The sequence below is a fragment of the Patiria miniata genome, unplaced genomic scaffold (genome assembly GCF_015706575.1).
Source record: "Patiria miniata isolate m_02_andy unplaced genomic scaffold, ASM1570657v1 HiC_scaffold_3, whole genome shotgun sequence".
NCBI lineage: Eukaryota > Metazoa > Echinodermata > Asteroidea > Valvatida > Asterinidae > Patiria > Patiria miniata.
In genome coordinates this window covers 40,051,370-40,076,698 of record NW_024037069.1, presented here as the reverse complement: position 1 = coordinate 40,076,698, position 25,329 = coordinate 40,051,370, and the positions used below count along the sequence as shown (strand labels likewise).

Sequence of the window (25,329 nt, the reverse complement as noted above, 5' to 3'; positions counted from 1 at the left end):
AGTGATTTAAATGATTTTTGTACTAAAAGAAAGCTTATGAATTTGGCTTTCATATCATAGAATTTGAAAGTGCTACATGCACTTCACTAAAACAATAGTCCCGACATTTGGGTTTTGCTTTTTTTATTCAACCTGTGTGAAATACCAGTGTGAGCTTTGGAGCGTCCCGGTAATGGTGGAAAACCAGCCAAGGAATCACAACAAAAAGTAGGCAACTCAGATTGGAAGCAAAACTCGTCAGAATCCAAAACTCATCATCAGAATCAAAACTCGTCGTCCGAACTCAGCAACCCGGACTTCTCGTTCTGACTGGACTTGCTGCTGAGCTTGGGTAGGCGGATCCCGCCTCCGACGCCCCCTCCTCCTCCCCCTCCCTTTCCCCCGCCCTCTTTGGAGTTGATGCTACCTTTGAAGCCCTTGTTGCCCGCGCCGTTGTGGCGGCCCGTGGTCTCACTGTCGTCCGTGGTGCCTTGCTGCATGTAGGTCTGGTAGGCCGGGGAGAAGTTGTGGATGGTGTCCTGGAACATGTCCCTGGGGTTGACGGTGTCCTTCAGGTTGCTGGAAATACTCTGGATAAACAAGAAATCAATTCAAGATTCGTTTATGGTAAAACTTACTTATATAAGATTTTAGGCTTTGCATCAGTGTTATTAACTAATCACCATGTGTTAATAACTACTGTCGCTCAGTAGATATATTCAGTTCGAATAAGAACTTGTCCTGCTTATTATTGAGTAGGTTTTTTTTAGTTCTGATAAGAACTTGTCCTGCTTATTATCACCTTTCATTAAGTAGTTTTTAGTTCTGATAAGAACAGTCCTTCTTGGTTCTAAAAGAACTTGTCTTTGATCTCATAACTTACTTAATCATACTAAGGACCAGTACAATCACCATATGGCCTGGTGCGTTAACAAATCTTGTAGTTGATTCTGACGATAATAATAACTTAATAAGGATGTGTACTTATAGGTACACATATCCACCAGGTTAGGTACTCAAGGCGCTACATCATTATTACCCTGCTCAATGGGCCAAAGAAGCATCAAAAGACCATCTCAGCTCCCTGGGGAGTATACAGCCCGATGCTGCCATTTCGGCACAAATTATCCACAATAAACATCTCTGCTCTCACAGGTACCCATTTACTCCAGTGTGGGGAGAAGCAATGAGTGACACAGTGCCTTGCCCAAGGGCACACGCACCATAACCCCAGGCTGGACTCAAACTCACAACCTGCAGCTTTACCCACAGACCACGAATTCAATGCTCCAGACCATGAGGCCATGGCACTCCACCACTGAAGAGTGGTGGAATCAAGTTCTGCCTATGGGTTTTGGTGTATGTGTCCATAGGTAAGACACTTTCTCATGAATTGTCCCACACCAATCAGGGTAGCCGTTACAGCAGGGATGGCCTGTGTTTGAATCAGTGTTTGAATTAAATGTAGCTTCCTTCCATGTGATCTGATTGGCTTAGCTTTCAAGTACATTGTATGTGCACACAAGGAAAGCAGTGGCTATTTATGTCAAGGAGCTCTTAACCCATTGAATCTGAAGTTGCTGTGCTTTTCCATGTAATGAATAATTCAAACCAACAATTTAATTTGCATAAGACGGCCACGCCCACGCCCCCGCAGGCTTCAAAAGACATTAGCTTGTGCAAGTAACTAAAATTGAGAAAAGAATTTAGAATTTAGATGCCACTTCAGTGGTTGTATACAAAGCCTATGGAGAGCCAAGAACATTTTTAAAGTATTTCCTAACAAAATTGGAAACGTTTCGCAGTCCAATTAAGATTCATGTCTTTTAACATTTTGCAATGACTGACCTTCATTGAGATAATGCGTGATGAACAAAGTGGCATAAGGATGCAACAATCTTTCAAAAGTAGGTTATAGCCAGTTATGTGAGGGCGCACTACCATGACTACTATGCAAATCGGTCACTCTTGACAAAGACTAGAGCCATACCTGCATGGTAGATGGCCTAGCTGGCTGGCCGTCTGACAGCAATGTGCACTGCTCGTAGGTGGAGTACGGGAACGCCAGATGGAGACCAATGGCTGCAAAGAACATCTCCACGCAGACCAGGAAGTTCTGGTACCCGGCCGAAACGGTACCCGCCTGGACTGTCTCCCCTCCTCCCTCCACCTCCAGGGGCGTGATGGCTCCACCCAACTCCAGAATGGCTAGCAGGACACCTGTGAGATGGTAAACAAAAAACAAATGGAATACACTACAAATCAACAATTTTGCTACAGTCAAAGTTAATGACAAGTTACTATAGTGTAATCCCTCGAAATAAGAAACGTTACATCTCCAGGATCAAAACATTATAGGCCCTCTATCTTTTTTGGATTCCCCGCGAAACAAGTTTGGTCACTCAGTTTCCAGCAGCGTTCAAGTAATTCCAAGGCTGGTAATGGACCTTATTCAAGAGGAAGCCATCTTGGTTGTGTTCCCTGAATGTATTTTATAAATTGTGAACTGTTGAATGGGATGGTGCCAGACTATTAGCATTCTAGCCTCACTCTCCATTTTTTAAATGTGGCTTAAAACACCAGGGTATGTTTAATCACAAATGTTAAATTATTCATCAGACCAGACTGGTATTAATTTGTAATCAACTTGATGTCATTGCTTTCATTTCTCTTTGCAAGTTTCAAAAACGAATATATTACCTTGCTTTTAATATAATATGGCCAACTCGTGAATAAAGCCTATACCTACTGGACGGCTAGCCCAGTGGTTTAAGTGTTAGTCTTGTGCTTTCTATCAATCGGGTCTACAGGTTTGTCACACTACTGGTCACTGTTTAGCATCAAATACTCCTTTAATTTGAAGTCCCTTTTACTAAAGCAAAACGTTCATCTTGAGAATTCATACTCAGCTTTATTGCAATTTTGGTTTCCCAGATACCATTCATGACAATGAAGGAGTCTCAAAAATGTAAATGTACAGAGGCATACATGTATGTACACAACTTGCCAATAAAACTCATGAGTGTTTTTTGTCGGTTTAAGTACTATGGAAAAGGCACAATCACCATGGCCCATAGCAACTACTAAAATCTTTCTACACTAGTTAATGAGAACAGGCCACCAGCAGAGCAGTAGCTGCGGTTACCATGGCATTTAACACTTGTCAATGAGTACCAGTAGCTAACCAGCTCAAGGCTGTAAATATGAGGACCGGACTTTGAAACTAATGATCACCGGACGGTACATGTTTACGAGCATGATTTTTACCCTCAGGAAAAATGGGAAGTTTAGAATGCTGAAAATGGAGGCAATAATAGGAAATGAAATAAGAAAAAAAAAATCTCACTAAAAAAAGAGGAAAACTATTATGCTTGTAAATCTGCGAGAGATGCTTGAGATACAATGTACGTGTACTCCCGTAATTAAAACTATGCTATCAAAACAATAACAAATAATTCATTACTGGTAATCAGAACAATAGAAATATTCCTAACAACGTGCAAAAGCTTGCACGTTACTTTGGCTCACAACCCCGAGGAAATACTCGCAGAGGAGACTATGAAGAAATCTTAGGTTTTAGAGGTGACATGAAATGCCAGATACATGGAAATCATGGCTCTGCTAACCACAGAATTCCATGCTTACGATCACCCTTTTTGCTAACCGCGATTGAAGAAAATTTCTGAGCTAACCCTGTAAGCACAGAATCCTTAGTTACGGGATGTACTGTTACGCATGCGTAGAAGCAAAAATTCCTCGCTTACCCCTGAAATACGCTTACCGTAAGCACAGAATTTTCTGCTACAGTAAGCAGGTATTTTTCGCTAATGGTTAGTAGAGCCATGGAATTGGGCCCAGGTAGGGACTGAGAACCCAATCTACATGTCATCCTCAGCTGGATTCGAACCCAGGGTCAACAGAGGGGGAAAGCGAGGAAAGACAGTACAAGTACTTGTCATTCCCAAGTCACGTAAACTGGCTGGTGACAGGGCCTTCTCTGTTGCCGCCCCCCGGCTATGGAACAACCTGCCCATCTCCACTCAGAAACTCAGGCAGTGTCTTTTTCTTCAAGAAGGCTCTCATCAAGACCTCCTTTTCCCCAAAACGTAGCTGGATGTCCTTCTGTTGTTGTTTTGTGTCTTCTATTCCTCTTTCTTCTTTCCTAGAGCCTTGTATCCTTTGGTAATATGGGGCTATACAAATCCAGTCATTAAGTACCACTGTGCCAACCTGACCCCAAGATAACCTACTGCTCATCCATCCCCCCAACCCCACCAAAAAAAGTATTTAAAAAAATGGTTCTTTTCCTGAGTGAACCCCTTCAAGAAAAAAAATCCAGCAGGAGAACATTTCCATGAGTACAAGTGCAAGTACTTTGCCATGAGTACCTGTACATACTTTTTTCTTGCAAGTACAAAAACGAGTGCGAGTACATTCTACATGTTCTAAGGAGTACAACCGTACACGTAAAAACATGTATACCAACCTTGCCAGAAAGAGACAAAGATGATGGATTTGACCATGAAGAATTTTGGCACAGGTCTGAAGGAGCTGAGGAGGTCTCGTGTGGCAAAGTAGAAGAGGAACATGGCATAGAGAGCCAGACTGACCGAGATGTTGTAGATGATGGTGATGTACAGGTACCCATCCACAACACTGCAGGACAAAGGGAGAAAAATGAAGCAGAAAATCATAACTGTCATTCATAAAATTTAAAAAAACCATGGCTTTCATTGATTCTACACAGTAAAAAAGGGCAATGCAAAAAAAAAGAAGGGGGGGGGAAGCAACATTAACATGTTCGTGTCTGAATTCAATTAAATGCCAAACCAAATTCAGTTCTAGCTTTTTATGTAACTTGTTATAGCTATGCTTTGACTGTGGGTGATTGATAAGCCAGCTGTGCCTACCACTTTGGCCTGTTTTTTTGTCTGTTGACTGAATGTGACTAGTCACAGTGCTTTCTTAAAATATGATCTGACTGTTGGTGATTCGCCTGTGTAAAGGGCATGGCAGGGAACAGGATTAATTTTTTGTTTACTGTCTGTGACTGTTCAGATAGCAGGAGGGTTTTAACACTAAAAAAAAAAAACATTTACATGTATATGCACATACTGTACATGTCCAAATTACCTATGCTCCAACCACAGTGCCTAAACTGTAATACAAGCATCCGTGTACTTTTCATGGTCCAACAACAAGATGTTTTCAAGAACTCATGATCAATGACCTTTACATAAGCCGACTCTGGATTAAATACGAGGGCAGAAGGTTTGTTCAGGCCACCTGGGCTGATTTCTTGTTTGGGGCAGCTGCATTGGGCAATGCTGATATTTTTGTGTTTATCAAATACCAAGAGAGTGAAAATATCGCAAAGTTGAACAAGCCATAGTTTATGACTGACAAATTAAGAACATCATGGATATTATTCAAATGAGCCAAGGCCTGCATGGATTACATGTCATACATGCTTGATGTCTTGAATGGAATTCCCAAGGTCCATTTGAGAAAAATTACATGCGCATAAATAAGTGGTTACATAAGCTCAGCAAAACAAAAAAGACTGATTGATTTCATTAACTGTTTTATTGCTGGTCTTTTTTGAGTTCTAAGAAAAAATATTTTTTTGAATATTTTTCGGGGGGTAAGTTATCCACCCATCCAAATTGTTAAGTATATTAATCTAACTGCATGCATTTTTCATCAACTGCGAGTTCCATTTACCATATCAGGATTGGGGTATTATGATGAGCAATATTTGTTCAATCGGTTGGCACGACGGCAACCATGAACATCCCACAGAATTGGTATTGGTACCAAATTGACACTGATGAGAGTTAATTAAGAGAAGTCATTAAATGTCATGCTGATTAGCCAAAGCATTCCTGAGTTATTACAAAAGTTTAGGAGGGACTGCATTGTCTCCCCCCCCCCCCTCACCCCCCCCCCCCCCCCCAGGTCCAGATAGAAATATCTAGATGGAATTCGGGTAAGAATGATGGTATTTGTCTTGCCTGAAGTTTACAATATTTTGTTTAAGTCATACTCATAAGCAGCCGATTCTTCACCCCCAGGAAAGTGCATCTAGACTTACGAGAAGTTTCCGTCCGAGTACTTGCCAAACGGCAGCAGTACCAGCGTGATGACCACCATGACTGGCTTGACGAAGCAGAACTGAAGGGTGGCCTGCTTGCAGAAACGTAGGAAGCCTATGGAGTAGGTGCGTCCACGCAGACAGCAGGTACAACAGAACCAGCTGGTCGGCCTGGGGTGGGGAGGGGGCAGGGCAATAGTGGGGTTGGGAGGGTTACAAATATAGTTATGAATATAGATGTACACTTTACTTTGGTTTGAGGATGGATAGTCAATACTAGCTCCCCTAGGTATTGGAAGTTGGCAGGCTAGTATCTCGAGGCGAAGCTGAAGGAACACGTTTGTGAACGTCTCATATCCATAAGGAGAGCGAGTATCGACTATCAAGCTGACGTTAATATTTGAAGCCCATGTGATAGTCTTGCTGCACATGTGGTTTTGCCCTGTGTAAGTGCGCTTGGGTGAGCTGACACCACATTATAGGGATGTTTTCTATTGTTAGGGAAATTGGGAACGAGTTATGGTGACTTTCTGCTGTCTCCATAGTGTTTTTGGTCCCCATAAATAACTATGGCTCAACTGGTGTGTAGTCCCCACAGTTACCGAACAAGATTTTGTGTACACTGTACAGTCGACTCTCGTTAATTAATACAAACTTGGCCGGACCTAGCCAAAACATTTGTTACATTGTATATTAAGAGGACTTCGGTCCCATTTGTTGGGCACATAAATGCGGAGTTCTATAACCAGAATTTGTATTAAATTAACGAGAGTCAACTGTGCATGGCAAAACTTTTATTATTATTATTCTGGTTTATTAAAAATCCAATGTCTTGCAGCCTTGCGGCTGAATTGCAGATGGGAATACAAAGATAAAATATCAACATGTACCTGTAAGTGTAAATAACGGTTTTGGCTGGCATGATGGTGAATTGACTGGTCAGAATTTTGCTCTCGCTTGTGAATATGTATGAGGTTTGGCAATATGCTACAGCTTCGGATTATTGGAACAAGTTTGATCGAGACAACTTTGGAACGAGTTTGATCAAGACAAACCAGTTATGACTTCTTCTAGTTGAAAATACCGGAAGTTGGACTATGGAAGTTGACTATTCGGGACCAAATATCATATGTTACGCAAAGAGAAATATTATGTCTATCTACACACAAAATGTGCAATTAATACTTGTACAATTGTCTCTGTGAAAGCAGTGATGATACGTTGACAGAAATGTCACAGAGACATTGGGTTTCCCCCCCCCCCCCCCAGTATTGGAACACTACAGGTTTTCTGTTGTGTGGCAATTTTTTTCAGGTCTCCGACCACACAGTAATTCCTGCTACTCACGTGATGCATTTTCCTCGTATCTCGGACATGATGGAGCTCTCGCCACCCAGATACTCATAGCAAAGGCTCAAAAAGTTGTAGATAACAAAAGCTGCAACGAGAAGGGGAAAAAGTAGGTAACATTTCACAAATTAAAGCATCCACTTGTGGGGACTTCCTGCAAATGTTGCACAAGTGCAAATAAAAACATTATGGATCCTGTTTGGAAGTTGTAATATGGATGAATTGAAACTGTACTTTTACCCCATTTACTCGAAGATGATCCAATTGATACAGACTAATCAAATATCAATGTAGTTACAAAACTTTGAGGATGACACCTTGGAAAAATTAAAAAGTACCGGTAATCTGAAGTCCGTGTGCATGTATGTAAGTCTGTATCAAAGTTAATTGTTTAGAAATTATGCCAAAGAATCAGGATAATTGTCACGATGTCGGCAAACAAATTTGGGAAATGACAACTGAGGATCACCCGGCTTTTTATTAAAAATTAATAACAGTTTTCCTTATGGATGTCACCCGTACAAGTTGTGCAATCAACATATGTACGTGCGTAAGAGCAAACGTTGGAAATCACGAACTGTGTTATTAATCACGCAGACATGTCAAATCTCCGCAGGATGCAGTTATGCGTCTACTGGGTATAAGCATAAATTTACAATTGTATGCGTCCTCACGCACACGCATCTAATCACTTTGCTCAGGAAACCAATTTGAAACACGATACACCGTCACAACAACGTGCCGTGTCGCAGTTAAGTAAACAGGATCCTGCACGCAAAACTTCATCATTTATTCCAGTTACGTGATTACCTGTAACATCCAGCACAATGAAATCGTGTGAAGTGGCTTTAGATAAAAGTGTGGCATTTGAGAAACAATAAAACCATGCAACTTATACAATTAAAAAGAACATTGCATTGAGTACCTTTTTCATCTTCTTAATATCACTTACCTTATTCAAATATTTGAATCGACCAAAAAAAAAAAAAAAAAAAAAAAATTAAAAAAAAAAACCCTGGTATTCAGATATTCGGTGGGTGATCGCATATATTCGAATATTCAAATATTTGGCACAGCCCTACAGTTAACCCATTTATAAGCTCAAACTGTTGTTCTTTGCAAATTTCTGTGCTTAGACATGGACAGGCTCCATGCCATCAGCCCCAGGTGTCCTCATACTCGCTTATGGATGAAAGTACTTGTACATGGCTTAGTATGCATGAGTGAATGTGTAAACACATACATATTAGTAGGACCCGCGTCTGCTAGCAATTTGAATATCCAGATCAATGCAGTCATTGATTTCAGCACCCAGTGGTTGGCTGTGATCAATATGAATAATTCTGGGCTGCTAACATGGCTTCAGATTTAGAATTTTGGATTTTGAAGTACCTGACAAAATTATTGTTGAAAACCTTACTTGGTTTTAAGATAGTAATGGCACTAAACTCCCTGTCAGACTGTGAAATAATTCTTTCTGGCATGCTGTCATTTTAAAGAAGGTCATTTCCAACGATGCGTCTCAAGACACATTTGCTATTATCTCAAGCACGGTTGCTATTATTCGTCGGTTCAGTGCGTGACATTGCATAGCTGCAATCAGCTGAATGCGAATGTGTCCCGGATGCTGAATTCAAAACAAAACTCAGCAATGTTTGAATAGAAAATAAAGATCAAAGAATATTGTTTTCTCGGAATATACAGCATTCACTGAGCTAAAACTTCATCGGGTCAGTTGCACCATTCTTTACATTTTGAGCACTTTTGTTGCTATGAAAAAAAAAATGCATAAATGACAAATGATGTACATGTACTCTACCTTAAAATTTAAAATATGAAATTAAATTCTGTATACTGTCAATACAACTTTTCTCTGAGCACAGTGATTTTTTAACTTTGTCAAACTAAAGATCACATGGATTTTCTAGCTCATACAACATGTTGAAGTCTAGCCTTTGGGATATTGGTAAATGTGTCCTTAGGAAAGAAATAAATTCACAAATTTCTTCTCCCCATCTTGGAATAAAATGGGTACCAGTGAGGGTTGAATTGGTTGTAAAAACATACATGTACAGTACATGTGTTAAAGACAGTACATGTATAATATGCACATGTGTCAGGCTCCATGGAACTGACAGATTCCAGGATGATCACAGAAATAATGACATGTACATAACTTTAGTCCTATATAATGAGGGTGATACCGTAATTATCAGTACACTGATGAGCTCATGGCTATGGAGAGTGTGCAAAGTTGTCCTTTCAGTCAAAATCTTTCAAGTGACTTTTTTTTAACATACTGTACAAGTGAGAGCTCCGCCTGCAGCCTACATGTACACAAAGCAGGATTGACTGGCTGTGACAGTTTATGTACTTGATAAAGGTATGCTTAAACTGTAGGTGATTAATAAGCCAGCTGTGCCTACAACTTTGTCTGTTGAATGTGTTTGACTAGTACAGTGCTTGCTTGAAATATGTTTGATCTGACTGTTGGTGACTAACCTGTGTAAAACTGCACGGCAGCCAAGAGTTTGTTTATTTTTTTCTGTCTGTGACTATGCAGACAGCAGGAGGGTTAATATTGTTGTTACTAACAACTGCATGTCATATGTGAAAGTGAACTTCTGTGAATGGAAAGTTACAGTAATTGCTCATCAGTGCCTGTAAGTCAACTTGACTTCCTGACGCTATAGCCGCTGTCCACATACATTCTGAACCCATGAGAGGAGTCATTCTAAACTTTCGAAGTGACACATACTTGTAATATGCATGCATGTGTACAATGTGTACATCATCCGAGACTAGCACTCAAGTTAGCGGCGGATGACTCATAAAGATCCGCCGCAACCTTGCACCTCCCCGGTCAGTACAAGCCCTGAATCCTGCCAAGATATTCTGATTCAGTTGGACACCCTGGGGAGGTCTTTTCACAGTCAGCCAAGGCTCAGGGGCTTCAGTAATTTTCTAATGGCTGAGGATTCCCTCCAGATGTATAACTGGGATCTGTGAACAGGATTATGGGAGTAGTGTCCCTGAGCAGGCTACTTTACAACGATTTTTCCTCTCAATCTCAAATGAGGGGTCTAGCGAGTTTAGCCTCCAAGGGAAGGTTTAGAAAGCATTACCCTGACAATTGTGGATGATAAGATGTAAAGCCTTATGTAAATCTTTCTGCTAAATTGTTAAATAGGTGTAAATGTAAATTGTTAAATAGGTGTAAATTTGTTAAGTTAGCGGAGATATTTAGTAGCTACATACATGTACATATTTTTTTTTCCAGCTTCCTAAATTGTCAAGGCCTAATGAGTGCATGTGCCTCGTAATAACAACAAATGTCTTTTTATCAACAAAAGAGAGACAACATGAATGCAAGGAGCTTATAATTATTAAGTCACTGGTGGAGCCAGTTACATTGTAAAAAGGACTATTTTGTTCATGTATTTTTTGTGCAAATTTCATTGAAAAAACCAAACAACTACACTAGTCAACAACAGTTGGACTAGACTAGTCAACCATTTCCGACCAGCCTATCCAGGTTGATGACAGGGAGCCTCGAGCAACCGTGAGGCTTCCAAGTGACGTCTGACCGTAATTTTACAAGAGATCAGTCACACGTTAATATTAGTACAAGGGCGTGAGCTGCATGTACGTCATACATCAACCGCTAACTAATCAACGATCCTTGATAAAATTGTTCTTCAAAGTCTACCGATCAGCAATACAAACGCTGTGACATATGTTAGGATAATAGGATTTTCGTTTATAAATGCACAAAGTTTATATCTACAAAAAAAATTCAACCCTGCTTCATTTTCAGCAAAAAAAAGCGTGAGTAATATAGTCAATCATGAACCAGCGACCAATGAAGTTAACAGCTGCTTGAACCAAATGACTTTTCTCCGGTTATCTGACCATGCTCAAACAAATAATATGGGTAATTACAGGTGTGGTGTGTCCTGTTGTACACGTATTCCACTTGAGAGAGCAGACACGGGCAAGCACACTCCTAAATGCAAAATTGCAAATGAGCTTGACATTTTATACATGTACCATACCGTAGGAACAACTCTAGCCAAGTATGCCAGTGGACATCCCATATATCAATTGACAAACATGTACAAAAAATGTAGTTCTTCTTTATGGTTTACTTTTAAAACTTGTGTAACATATGCATGTACATTTTTGTAATTCACTCTGATTAAATTTCTGGAAAATGACATACATTTTTGTAACTACCGTATGACCACATAATTATGAAGCCAAAAAAGAGGGAAATCTTAGCCTATTGAAATAATTTATCTTGCTTAGGGACACAAACTATTTTCAGACTTGAAAAGCTGGAGGGTATGCATATATATCCGAGCTTAATAAAGCACTCTGTTCACTGCCTACTCAAGGGACCCCAAGTAAGAATTTGTTTTAATTTCTTGACTGCATCCCCCAAGTCAAAGTCAGGCGTCCACTTGCAGTACAGACGACCAATTTCAAATTGATCTGCCTCTGCTAATGTCTGCTGGAATGGGATTAGGATTGTAACTTGATTGATTTACAATGTCCCACAAACCATCCCCAGTTACAAGAGGACATTACGACTATGTACGGTACCTAACAAGTGAATTGTCCAGCCAAGATTTCTGAGCTGGCAACACTGGTTACTGTTTAATGAATAGCACAAAACTTATTCAAACAGCAAACAGAGCTTTAAATATTTTTTTACTTTGGCACTTTGTAGCGTAAAGCTTGACAAAATCTTGTTTGAAGTTATTTTTGACAATTTAGGGTTTTCATATACCCGGTACACATACTTGAAATTTGAGCCCCAACAACCAATATGGTGCATGTATGACATTCAGATAACTCCACCATCAGCCGCTCCCAAAAAAATCCATAAAAAAATCTCGGACTCGAGTCGGACGATTGACTCCGCAAAAACAAATCGATAGGCGCCAATAAATCACCAGGCTGTTTTTTTTTCTACGCAAGCAGACAAACAAATTTATACAGACTCCATGAGCACTCTACGGTATGTCTCCTATTGACTATTTTATTCAAAAAAATTTGAAAAATTCTAAGACAAGTAGGTTTTGAAGATGAATGAGATGGTTTGTGAAGAGGAAGCCAACAATTGAATCTGATTAAAAAGAAAAGCTGTTCTAATAAATTTTAAGCTTGGCCATCCACTGTCGTAATATCCAAGTGTGCTATACGCTACTCATGAAATGAGTAATGGGCAGACGATTAGGCCCTATATTGTCATTTCAATACGAAATGTTTACATTTATTTGAGGGGAAAAAAATTCAGTTTGCATATTACAAAATTGCATTGGATTGATGTCATTGTAAAGCAAAGTCTGCAAGTTGGTAGTATTGAATACTTGAACGTCGCAGTATTTTAACTAAAAATGTATCCAATCTGTGCTTAAAACCTTTTTGACTTTTTCTGCAGCGAAGCAAAGTGTCCGTCTAGACAGGCAAATGCGAAATGTCTTCTTCACTTTAATCAGAATTTCACGGCTGAGTTGCCAATGCAAGAGGACTTTGATCAATTCAATTACACTAATTGGAAACACATGACTGGATGACATCAACAGATGCCTTCAAATATGGGTATTAATTGATTGGACTTTTGCAACATTAATCATGACAGCAATAATACACTTTTCAATATTCTGGAATCATGTTGACTTTAGTCACCTGATGTACATGCTTTGCAGTTAATAAATTTATTATTGATGAATTAATGTTGTTAAGAATACTGCCTTAAACTTCCTACTATCAGAACAGTCACAGACAGTAAAAACACAATCCTCTTCCCCTGCCAATCCTTTTTACACAGGCTAGTCATCAACAGTCAGATCATACATGTATCAAGCAAGCACAGTGACTAGTCAAATTCAGTCAACAGACAAAAGCAGACAAGTGGTAAGCAGCGGGTTTATCAATCACCTACAGTCAAAGCATAGCTGCATCAAGTTACATAAACAGTCACAGCCAGTCCATCCTGCTTTATGTAGGCTGAGAGCTCTTAACTGTTGAAAACAGTCAGTTGTTTGATTTTGACTGAAAGGATAACTTGGCACAGAATATATTCGTTTGCACAGAAGTTAACTTCATACAAGATATGCAAAGCAAGTTTTAAATTTGACATCAAAAGCTTTCACAGCGAAAGCAGCTGGAGTTGAAGTGAGTTCATTTTTTCGGCAAAGTCAATGCACAAATAAATTTTTGTTCTCATTCACTTGTAAAATAAAGTTGTTAATTTCTGCCTTAGACCTCAATGTTCTGTATACACACAATGTGTACATGTAGGGAACCTCTAAACTTGAACTTTTGTAGAATATGATCGCAATCATGCATGATGTAACTTTACCAAATTCATTTGCAATCTCCAGCATAACTACAGTACAGGTACGAGTGATCCTTTTGCTTGTACCGGTACATACAAATGTACATTGGAGCATATATAAATCCACATTGTTATTCCCTCTATACAAACATTGACGCAGGCGGCATTGAGGGGTAGGGCTGGGGTGGGGGCAGATGTGTTCACCTTACAATTGTTTATATTTGTTAAAAAGGTTTATCATATCCAGTAGGCCTATACCTGAGACATGATATCACGCCTTAACACGCCCACTTTCTTATGGGAGTTTAGTGGCTCTCATCCCCAACTAGCTTCCCAAAGCATAGATATAAAACAAAGCATCGTGTTGTTGAGTCACAGGGCTACGTGTCGGGTCAACATTTTTCAGCTTGTAACAAATTTGGACACCCAACCCTAGTTCCAAATATTCACTCAAATTGATTTACAAGGCCATTTTCATTCTGTCAGTTTGAAAAATATGAGGCCAAATAATGCAGGACAAAATGTCTGAATACTTGTCGAGGAATTTTTGCACCAGATCTCATGAGCACCTGCAGTGAATGCCCGCTCTTCAAACACTCAAGATAAAAGTGCCCATCGAACCAACAAAGCTGAACATCTAGCAATTTCTTCCCGTAATTCCCACAGCAGCTTTTTTTTTCAAGAAGTACTGCAAAACACTTGACGCGGTATGAAATAAAATTCTCTCAGCCCTAAAAAAAAAAAAAAATTGCTGAGCTCACCTTCATAAATATCTCGGACGCTGTCAAAATAGACATAGTAATGGTCCTGGCTGAAGAAGAGAAGGCCCAACCAGGAATCAAACGCGTAGATGGGAACAATGAAGAGGATACGCACAATCCAACGCTGCTCCCCGGGGCAGGTGTAGTGCCGCAAATGCATGTAAATCTGTTGAGAGTGGGCAAAGCGAGAGAGACGGTTAATAAAAAGAAATACATTATTTATCGTTTTTTTTCTGAGCAAATGGCATATGTGCTGAGCTGTTAAAAGGGCTTTAATTCATACCGGTTAAAGGTGACCAGGAATGAAGACTGCGTTTACTGTTGGGGCTTTTAGTTTTGCAAGAAGAATCACAGATAATAAGCAGGACAAGTTCTTCTCAGAACTAATATCTTCAAAGCAGTACATGTAGTTATTACCACATGGTGTTACTGCAAACCGAAACGATACCGATACCCCACCATGCAAAGCCTCAAATCTTATAAGAATCACAGAATTATTGCGTGTCTGCAACTATTTCATTGAAAGACTAAAGGTTCAATCCCACATATCATAGCACCACATGTATCCATATATGTGTCCTTGGGCAAGACGCTTGCCACAATTGTTTCTCTCCATTGTCAGGACTTAGGAGTGTGTTATAGCAATGGACTTTGTGTACAAGTACGCCCTCAATGGTGAAAGGTAAAGAGGCGTGAAGGACCATTTGGGCGTTATCTCTCCGATGAGGCTCAAGTGGGAAGGCAAAGTGCAATCACACCGACCAAAGAGACTGAGACGTGGTGGAGTGTGGCGTAGTGGTAAGGGTTCGTGACTCATGATCAGAGGGTCAGTGGTTCAAATCCAGCTGCTTGACCATATGTTGTGTCCTCGGGCAAGCCATGTCATCCCCACTTGCCTCTCTCCACCCAGGAGTATAAATGGGTACCGACATTAGCTGGGGAGTAACCTGCGATGGACTAGCATCCCATCCAGGGGGAATAGAAATACTCTCAGTCGTTTCGTGCTCCTGAAACTGGAGATACCGGTAAATGCTGGCCTAATGGGCCACATTGGTTCGGAACATTGGTACGGTACAGTAGGCATCACGCAATGAGGTGCATCAAACTGACCATAGGAAGAAATGATACAAAGGGGCTCTGGGAAGAAGCATGGTGGTTGCGCCCTTGGGCAAGTTACTTTACCACAATGACTTCCTTTAATTTGAAAAGCAAAAGTCACCTCAGTTTTTAGTTATAAGGAGAATTATGGCGAATCGAGTTGTAGAATTTAATACAAGCATACATAGTACATGTACATGGACGAGTACCAAATGGATGCACTAGAAGCCACATGGAGCAGAGAGTTCGCGCAACTACATTGTACCCCAGTAATTTTTAAGTGTGAAGAAACCTGCATGTAGCACATGGATGTAAAGTCTGTACATTTTGAGACGGACACACCTGAGCAAACTGGATATGACGTTTAAAAGCATCCTTTGAAACCTTGGGAATTTACATATGTACATCCTTTTTTTTTTTTTCCAAAATACACGTTGATTGCAACATACATGTAATGGAGTAGTTTGTTCACTCATGTTATTTCTAAAAATAGCCTGACCTCCAGCAGTCAACTAGGGCAGCACTTGCCATGTATGCATTCAAGACTGACCAACATACTAACATACATACATGTACAGGTATACATACATGTACCTGTACACTTGTCAGGCATCTTAAATAACATTCTGCATGTTCTTCCCCACGAAAACTAGATTTTATTTTTCAGTTGCTACTGTCCTAGCAATAAAAAAAATTTGCAATGAGACATCGAACAAAAAAAAAATCCCCCGACTGTAGCTACTGAATTATTTCTTCATAAAGTTTGAATTATTGGCTACCAGACAATAATTCAGCCCTAGCAGGGCGGTTCATTTGTGCACAAAATGAAAGCCATTTTCAGTGAGTTGCAAAATTGGAATTTAAAAGCTTTCTCATAATAGAACAAAACAAACAAATTGAAAATTCATCAGGAGAAAAAAAAATCCCATTTTTAGAAGAACAAGTTTAAAAGGCACAGAACAGGCAAGGCAGTATTTGAAAATGATGGGGGACATTTTTCAACTTGACTTCCAAAAGGGTACACAAAAGCTACAGTTTTACGAGATCCACAGTGACGTCAATACCCATCTTGTTTACATGTACGGTAGCTTGGCATTTGCACCAAAACTCCATGTGATATTGGCCGAGTGCGGTACATACACATAATTACAAAAACACGGAGTGGAAGATATGACAAAAGACACGCGTGGTTCAGTGAAAGGCACTTGGTAATTAAATCCTGCGGATAGCGTAACTGCCTAGATCCATGGAAATGGCCTAAATTAATGAGAAATGAACTGAGATTTCATTTCCCAATCACAAGATAGAGTGATTTGAGTCTGACTAAATTTGTGATACACTGCAGTAATTGATAATAATGCAGCAACCGGACCATGTGTACTTGACATTTGTAACTGTATTAATCAAATGACATCAAATGATAGGCAAAGACTGTTGATTTTTTTCATTTGACCAGGAATGTTTACTGTAAACAATGATACGTGCACTGTAATTTACAAGAAAGTAATTTGGTCAATAAAGTATCATTGTACAAAAATCCATGACAATCGGTTAAACAAAAAGTTACACTTTAAATCTACCTTTAAAGCCTATTCACATTTGTAACTGAATTTTGTTGAAATGCCCCAAAAAAATCCGGGAGCAGTTTTGGGATTTCACACGTGAATGTTTTCATGCCTCTGAATTTTAATAAAAAATTGACTCAATGAAAACTGCTTGCACATTATTAATTGGTATCTAGGTTGATATTAAGGTGGGTCATTCTATAATTAAGGGTCCAAAGTGTGACATTTTTTTCAGTCCCTGTTATATACAGGTACCGTTGAACTTTGCAATGTGCAATTCAACTTAAGTGTCATTAATTTAATAAAAAACGGACTTCGAACTAATTTGTAAAATTTGTTGGGTAGGTCGTTTACTTCACATTTATAATCACTCTTGGAGGAAGATTACATGCACATTAAGGATTGCATTCAGATTACATGTATGGTATGTCAGATGTAACAGGGACAGGAAAAAATGTGGACCCCAAATTTATAAAATGACCCATGTGCGCACTACAGGTATAGACATTAAAGGTGTGCACGCCCATTGTAACCAAGAAATTGAACAGATTGGAATGAAAATATTGAGCATATGAATGATAATCCGAACCATATGTCACGGTTCGTACGTAAAACCCCAACTCCACATCACGAGTCTGGACTGTTTTGGAATTCAACCCGCAGCTAGAACACAGCAGTGTGTGTGTGGATTTTTAATATTGTTGACCAGTTTTGCATAGCACATCCGCATTCTGTGCAGGTACACATATGTGCCTACATGAACCTGGAGTAAACACGCACTGCAGCGTGATGCTCTTGGTGATTTACACAGATGGGTGACGCGGATTGTGTGCGCATCACAGACAATGTAGGCCCTAAATTTCGGAGTTTGACCATATGGTTCACAAGGAAATTTCTATGTATAAAATGTTTTTAAATCTTTAGGCCTACTATAACTGTTGGTGAGGACAACAGGAAAATGTGCCCCATTGCAATTCAAACAATAAATTGATGAATAACAAGTACACATGCTTGAGGCATGTGATATTGACAGTAATTTATCCAGAAGTGGAAATTGTTTTAAATTAATAAATATTTGGTTTTAAAAGCACTTAATCATCTGACCGCATGAGATTTTATACTCAGAAATTGTAAATGTTCTTGATTCACTGCAAGAGTCAAGTCAATATTCTCAAAATTATTACATGGATACGTTACGGTCTGTAGGTCATTTGGAAAAATTTTCTTAAGCTGAAACATCAGCATTGATAAAAAGGAGCTTTAAATTATGCCAAATTATGACGAGCAATCAGAATGTGACAAATATTTTAACAGTTTTGAAATTCTTGAAAAAAAATGGAAAATGTAATTTTTCAGTTACAATCATTTCCCCACAACTTGGCAATTTAACCTGACGGCTAAGTACAAGTACAGAAACACAAAACAAATATATTGCATTTGCAAATTTGGTTTTCCGTACATGAACATGTGCAATCAATATTGAATTTCAATAATCTGCACCTGCGACTGTCAAAGGCAGTATCACAGTACAGTCCGCGGGAAATACTACACCTACACGTAAATGAAATCCAATTCTAGGAACAGAATCCAATAAAAGAAACACCACTGGGGAGATATCAGGAACCTGCTTAATAATCCATTCTGTACACATCAGGTATTGGTATCATGGGTATGGTAAAGGTATAGACCACACATACATAATGTATGTATGTGCATGTATGGACCAATATTGATCCAGCAGGTTAAGTGGACTAATGATAACAATCCTAATGGTGATTGTAAATGATAACCAGTTAAACTGGCTGGAGCTGTATATTTTGTAAGTGCTTTATTTTTTGCCTATATGGTACCAGGGCCATAACCAGCCTGGTGGATGGGGAGGGCTGTTTTTTCCATGAAGTGGACCTTACATGTATTTGCACATAATAAACAGATGATTATGCATGGAAATAGGGCCTATACATTTGAGTAAAAGTGGGCCTGCAGTCTGGGTACTCTGCCTACAGGCCTGGGTACTCTGCCTACAGGCCTGGGTACTCTGTCCAAAAGCCTGGGTACTCTAGATCTGCCTGTACAGGCCTGGGTACTCAGCCTACAGGCCTGAGTACTATGCCTACAGGCATGGGTACTCTGCCTACAGGCCTGAGTACTCTGCCTACAGGCCTGGGTACTCTGCCTACAGGCCTGGGTACTCTACGTACAGGCATGGGTACTCTGCCTACAGGCCTGGGTACTCTGTCCACAGGCCTGGGTACTCTAGATCTGCCTGTACAGGCCTAGGTACTCTGCCTACAGGCCTGGGTACTCTGCCTATACCATGTGTACAGGCCTGGGTACTCAGCCTACAGGCCTGGGTACTCTGCCTACAGGCCTGGGTACTCAGCCTACAGGTCTGGGTACTCAGCCTACAGGCCTGGGTACTCTGCCTACAGGCCTGGGTACTCTGCCTGGTCAGGCCTGAGTACTCTGCCTGGTCAGGCATGAAGTGGACCTTACATGTATTTGCACATAATAAACAGATGATTATGCATGGAAATAGGGCCTATACATTTGAGTAAAAGTGGGCCTGCAGTCTGGGTACTCTGCCTACAGGCCTGGGTACTCTGCCTACAGGCCTGGGTACTCTGTCCAAAAGCCTGGGTACTCTAGATCTGCCTGTACAGGCCTGGGTACTCAGCCTACAGGCCTGAGTACTATGCCTACAGGCATGGGTACTCTGCCTACAGGCCTGAGTACTCTGCCTACAGGCCTGGGTACTCTGCCTACAGGCCTGGGTACTCTACGTACAGGCATGGGTACTCTGCCTACAGGCCTGGGTACTCTGTCCACAGGCCTGGGTACTCTAGATCTGCCTGTACAGGCCTAGGTACTCTGCCTACAGGCCTGGGTACTCTGCCTATACCATGTGTACAGGCCTGGGTACTCAGCCTACAGGCCTGGGTACTCTGCCTACAGGCCTGGGTATTCAGCCTACAGGTCTGGGTACTCAGCCTACAGGCCTGGGTACTCTGCCTACAGGCCTGGGTACTCTGCCTGGTCAGGCCTGAGTACTCTGCCTGGTCAGGCCTGGGTACTCTGCCTACAGGCCTGGGTTGTATACGTGTGCTTCAATTTTTGCCTAAATGGTGCTAGGGCCATAGTAAACCTGGTGGATGGGGAGGGTTGTGTCCTAGCTCTATGTTTTTACCATGAAGTGAACCTTATTTTCAAGTAATAAACAGATGATTATGCATGGAAATATAGGCCTACATGTACATTTGAGTAAAAGTGGGCCTGCAGTCTGGGTACTCAGCCTACAGGCCTGGGTATTCTACCTGTACAGGCCTGGGTATTCTACCTGTACAGGCCTGGGTACTCTGCCTACAGGCCTGGGTACTATAGATCTGCCTGTACAGGCCTGGGTACTCTGCCTTTAAAGGGCCTGGGTTACCCTGCCTACAGGCCTGGGTACTGTGCCTACAGGCCTGAGTACTATAGATCTGCCTGTACAGGCCTGGGTACTCTGCCTTTAAAGGGCCTGGGTACTCTGCCTACAGGCCTGGGTAATATAGATCTGCCTGTACAGGCCTGGGTACTCTGCCTTTAAAGGGCCTGGGTTACTCTGCCTACAGGCCTGGGTACTGTGCCTACAGGCCTGGGTACTATAGATATGCCTGTACAGGCCTGGGTACTCTGCCTTTAAAGGGCCTGGGTACTCTGCCTACAGGCCTGGGTACTATAGATCTGCCTGTACAGGCCTGGGTACTCTGCCTTTAAAGGGCCTGGGTTACCCTGCCTACAGGCCTGGGTACTGTGCCTACAGGCCTGGGTAATATAGATCTGCCTGTACAGGCCTGGGTACTCTGCCTTTAAAGGGCCTGGGTTACCCTGCCGACAGGCCTGGGTACTCTGCCTGTACAGGCCTGGGTACTCTGTACAGTCGCACATACATTATGTACATCTCTGTACAATGTACTGGTATGTATGTACATAGGTTGCAGAGTTGCGTGTATGCGTGTAACACTATGACAATATCTTTTTCCATTTAGCATGTTTAGGATAATCCTAAATTCTGCTGAAACTACACAGCATTATTTAAGAAAATTAGTTACTGTTCTATGCTCTTATTACTGAACAATAGCTGGCACATTACTTTGGCCATTGCAGGAGGCTTCCAAGTGATAGCGAGCCGGGATTGGTCTACATGCACCGGTACATGTATTGAACAGGGTTGTCCGAAAGAACTTGGCTGATTGTACAGTCAGTGGTTATACATGTATACACTGTACAAGTTTTTTTTTACATATAGACAAGAAGTGGCTTTGACAAGGTTACATAGATCTTTTGAATCTGAGAAGTTTAGAGCAAAAATTTAATTGTAATTTTTGCTGGTCCGGGGGGGAGGGGGAGGGGGCACGCAGCTCCTCAATGAGTGACTGACTGACTGACTGACTGACTGTCGATTGTGGTGTGCGAAATAAAACATTGATTAGGACCGGAGTCTGGGCCAAGTCCAGGTCTACTTTTGATTTGAGTCCAGTGCAAGTCTGAGCCCCTCATTTGAGCCGAGCCCAAGTCCAATTATTTTCACCCTCACGAAAGTAGTGGACAATTGTCATCATTACAGTATGGATATTACGTACAAGTATGTAATAAAATAAGATTTCCAAGAAATAATAAAGCATCATAAAAAAACAACTAAGCACCACATACCAGTCCTCACAGTGCCCCTCTTTATCAATATAAGTTGTTAAAAGGTTTTGTAAATCAATATTTAGGTTAAAATTCTATGGATTTGCAAGTGCCAAAAAATGGCCCACAATATTGGCCTACCGGTACGCATTTATAGGTTTTTAGGATGCAAAACCGTGCATTTTTAGCATGAAGTGGCAGAAAACTAGTAAATTGCTTAACTAGATAAAGTTACCAATTTCATGCAAATTTCCAAATGTTGAAACACTCAAGTAAAAAAAAATCTTAGAGGGGTCATAGTATACAAATATTGAATGCTTCGAGTGGTGTAGTAAAACTAGCCTCCCGAGGTGATCCATGGACCATTCTATTTTCCCGAGGCGAAGCTGAGGGAAAATAGAATGGTCCATGGATCACCGAGGGAGGCTAGTTTTACTTCACCACGAGATAAAGCATTCAATATTTGTTTTATAACACTTCACCCACAGATTCTGCTTGATTTTAATATTTTAAATTATTTAAATCTGAACACAGTTGAAATAAACTTCCATTTCAATACAAAATTGGTGGAAAATGTATTTCTGTCTTAAAAACTACTCCTTCACGAAATGTTTGAACCCAAGTCTGCGGCGCGCTCTCTTTGGAATAATACGCGCTACGCACAACGCGCAACGCGCACACCAGCATGCATTTGCACACAAATACCGCGCCGTGGAAAATAGTACTTTGGTTGCTAATGGTATAGTACTTTGGTTGCTATGCGCATAGTACTTTTGGCCGTGCACAGAAAGATAGCAAAATTAGAAAGTAACATGTGACTCGCTCTCGGCCAATCAAGACACAGAATCTGTGGGTGAGGTGTTATAACAAAAAATGACTCTCAATACAAAAACCCTAACCCTGCCGAATTCAACAGGATCCAACTAAATCATATAGGCTACCCGCTGGATCCTGTTGGATTGAGCAGTTAACCGCTGTATAGGCCTATATCATTCAGAGTCGGAAACTGATGGGAAGTGGTAAATAACGCCAACTTGGACTCTGTTGGATCCAGCAGACAACTGAAAAATAAGGCACAGTTGGACTGTGTTGCATTTAAAGCTATAGGCCCCTAGTCCATCATTTGCAGCCATCCGAAAAAGTAACTGGCGTATTATTGTTGAAAAAGATAGTAAGTGGACTAAACTCCCTGTGAAATTAATCTTTCTGGCAAGCTATCATGTTGAAGTAATCAACGAAAGAAGGCCTTTCCAACGGTGCGTCTTAAGACGCACCGTAGGAAATCTTAAATTAGTAGTTCATTTTGTTATTCGGCGCACCGCGCGTAAGCATTGGCACGACGCACATGCACACGCGGTCGCTATAATTCGTCGGATCAGTGCGCGACATCGCGTATAACTGCAATTCAAAACAATTCAAAACATGATTCAAGCAACTTTTGATTTGAAATTGAGATCCTAGAATGCTGTTTTTCTCAGAATATACAGCTGAAGCTGAGCTGAAGCTTCATCAGGTTAGTTGATCAGTATCCTTCATTAGATTTTGAACACTTCTGTTGCTTCAAATGAAAAAAATTCACAAATTACAAATGATGGACTATATCTTTAAACTGACGTCTTGCTTTTATGATTAGGTGTACATGTATTTAACTGCAGGAAATCCTAATACTAGCTTCAATTTTCATGTTTATGTTTAGTTAGCTAACGTTAGTGGTTCCAATTTTTTGTACGGGAGGGGCAGTGGTACAGCAAGAGCCTGCTAACTTTGGAATAATGTTTGTTTTTCACACCTAATCATTTGAAATAAAACATATAGTTGGTTTTTAGGGATTGGAACCAAAGACTGATTGCTAATAGGCCAACTGAAAAACCTCTTTAGTCATGAATATGGTGCACTGAAAAAGAAAATAAAAACCAAATGTATTTACAACAAAATTTAAGTTTCAGACAAAGTTAACAATTATTGGTTGCAAGCATACAATATACATGTATGTAATTGTTTTCTTGTTACAATGTTTGCCACATTTTCTTTTTATAATTAATTAATTAACCCACAATTATGCTCAAATTTCAGCAGTCGTGTACACGTAGTTCAGGACACCTCCCTTTATTACTTGTTCTGCTCAAAAAAGACTTTTGCAAATGACTAAGTTTCCAAAATGACTTTTGCAGTCCAAAGCAGTGTTTTTTATTTAGATTAACTCTAGCTTTTTGTATTTTTCTAAAATGCGACTTTCTTACCTGCTTTTAGCACTGCAATTCTAGTCACAGCAGGTCACTGTTCAGGCGCTGTCATTATTCTACCCCATAATTTTCCTCATATTAAAACCCTGCCCTCTTCCTAATTTTATAGTACCGGTATGTAATTGTAATTTTATAGTATTTTTTTAATGTAGGGCTTAAATCATGTTCAATTCGCCTATATTGGCTGCGACTCCTGATGTTTTTATAATAAACCAATTGAAATGTAATACATGTAGCCTATTTTAGCAAACTAGTAAAAAAAAGTAAAAACAATAAACTTACTTTCCCTGTTGAGTGTTGTGCTGGTAACTATTTCGGTAAGTCCCAAAACGTTTAAGTTTCTTTTCGTTCTCTTATGGAAAGGGGTCCTAAACTACACGATTGCCAACATTTCATTACACAATTTACCTGATGGCAAGTGACAAGAATTGCTGCCCAGGCGAACGCGCCAGCAATCCCCTGAGCCGCCGCCGTCTGCAGGAAAATCTTCGTGTACACCGGGGCGGCAGTCGTGGTGTCATTTCCCAGCTCCTCAGTGGCATTTACGCTGGCTGCGGTGTGTAACAGTGTTGTCAAAAGTGAGCCCGAGGACTCCAAGGTCGCGAGCGCTGGGACGGATCCGCTCGCGGACGTGCCCGGTACGACAGGCGGTCCCGTCGGCCGGACGGCGGTCGGCAGTCCCGCAACTGCCGTGGTACCTAACGTAGCCAACACAGCTGCCGCTGTCGACAAAATACTCGGCGATTCCGCCATAATGACTTTCTAAAAATCGCGTGGATAGGATTAGTAAGGATTGCCTGTACTTAGAAGATGCATATCGAAATGTGACTATGATTAAATAAGGCCAAAATAGAAGGTTAATTTGTCACATATGTACACAGCGGCGGATAAAAATATTTCGATAAATATTTTATCAGCCGATAGGTCTTAACCCCGGACCTGTATGGTTTCATTATCGCATACCATATAGAGGGTACCCGACTAAATTCACACGCGGCGTGATTACGCATGCGCAGTGCATTATGCACGCAGCAGGTGCACGTCATCTTGACAGACGTGGTTGTGGAATGTAACTGTCACACTATGAAAATAACTGTCACTGATCAACTTCAAAGGCTTCACACAATGACCGCATTACTAACAAAGTGACTGGGGCCGTTGGGGCCTACACAGACTTGAGACTGTGATTGACATCAATTATGCTGACTTTTTATGCGTATGA

At 40.8% G+C, this 25,329-nt stretch overlaps 1 protein-coding gene across 1 annotated transcript; it reads right to left on the bottom strand.

Annotated features, from left to right (window-relative positions):
• Positions 1 to 106: 106 nt before the first annotated feature.
• On the bottom strand, positions 107 to 25,036 carry LOC119738426 (transmembrane protein 184B-like). The gene is made up of 7 exons (XM_038213323.1): positions 24,516 to 25,036; positions 14,531 to 14,696; positions 7,421 to 7,511; positions 6,074 to 6,244; positions 4,466 to 4,635; positions 1,970 to 2,199; positions 107 to 569 (listed from the first exon to the last, which is right to left on the bottom strand). Exons 1-7 carry the CDS (start codon positions 24,858 to 24,860, stop codon positions 264 to 266), a joined length of 1,479 nt encoding a protein of 492 aa, XP_038069251.1. The 5' UTR covers positions 24,861 to 25,036; the 3' UTR covers positions 107 to 263.
• Between the last annotated feature and the right edge of the window lie 293 nt (positions 25,037 to 25,329).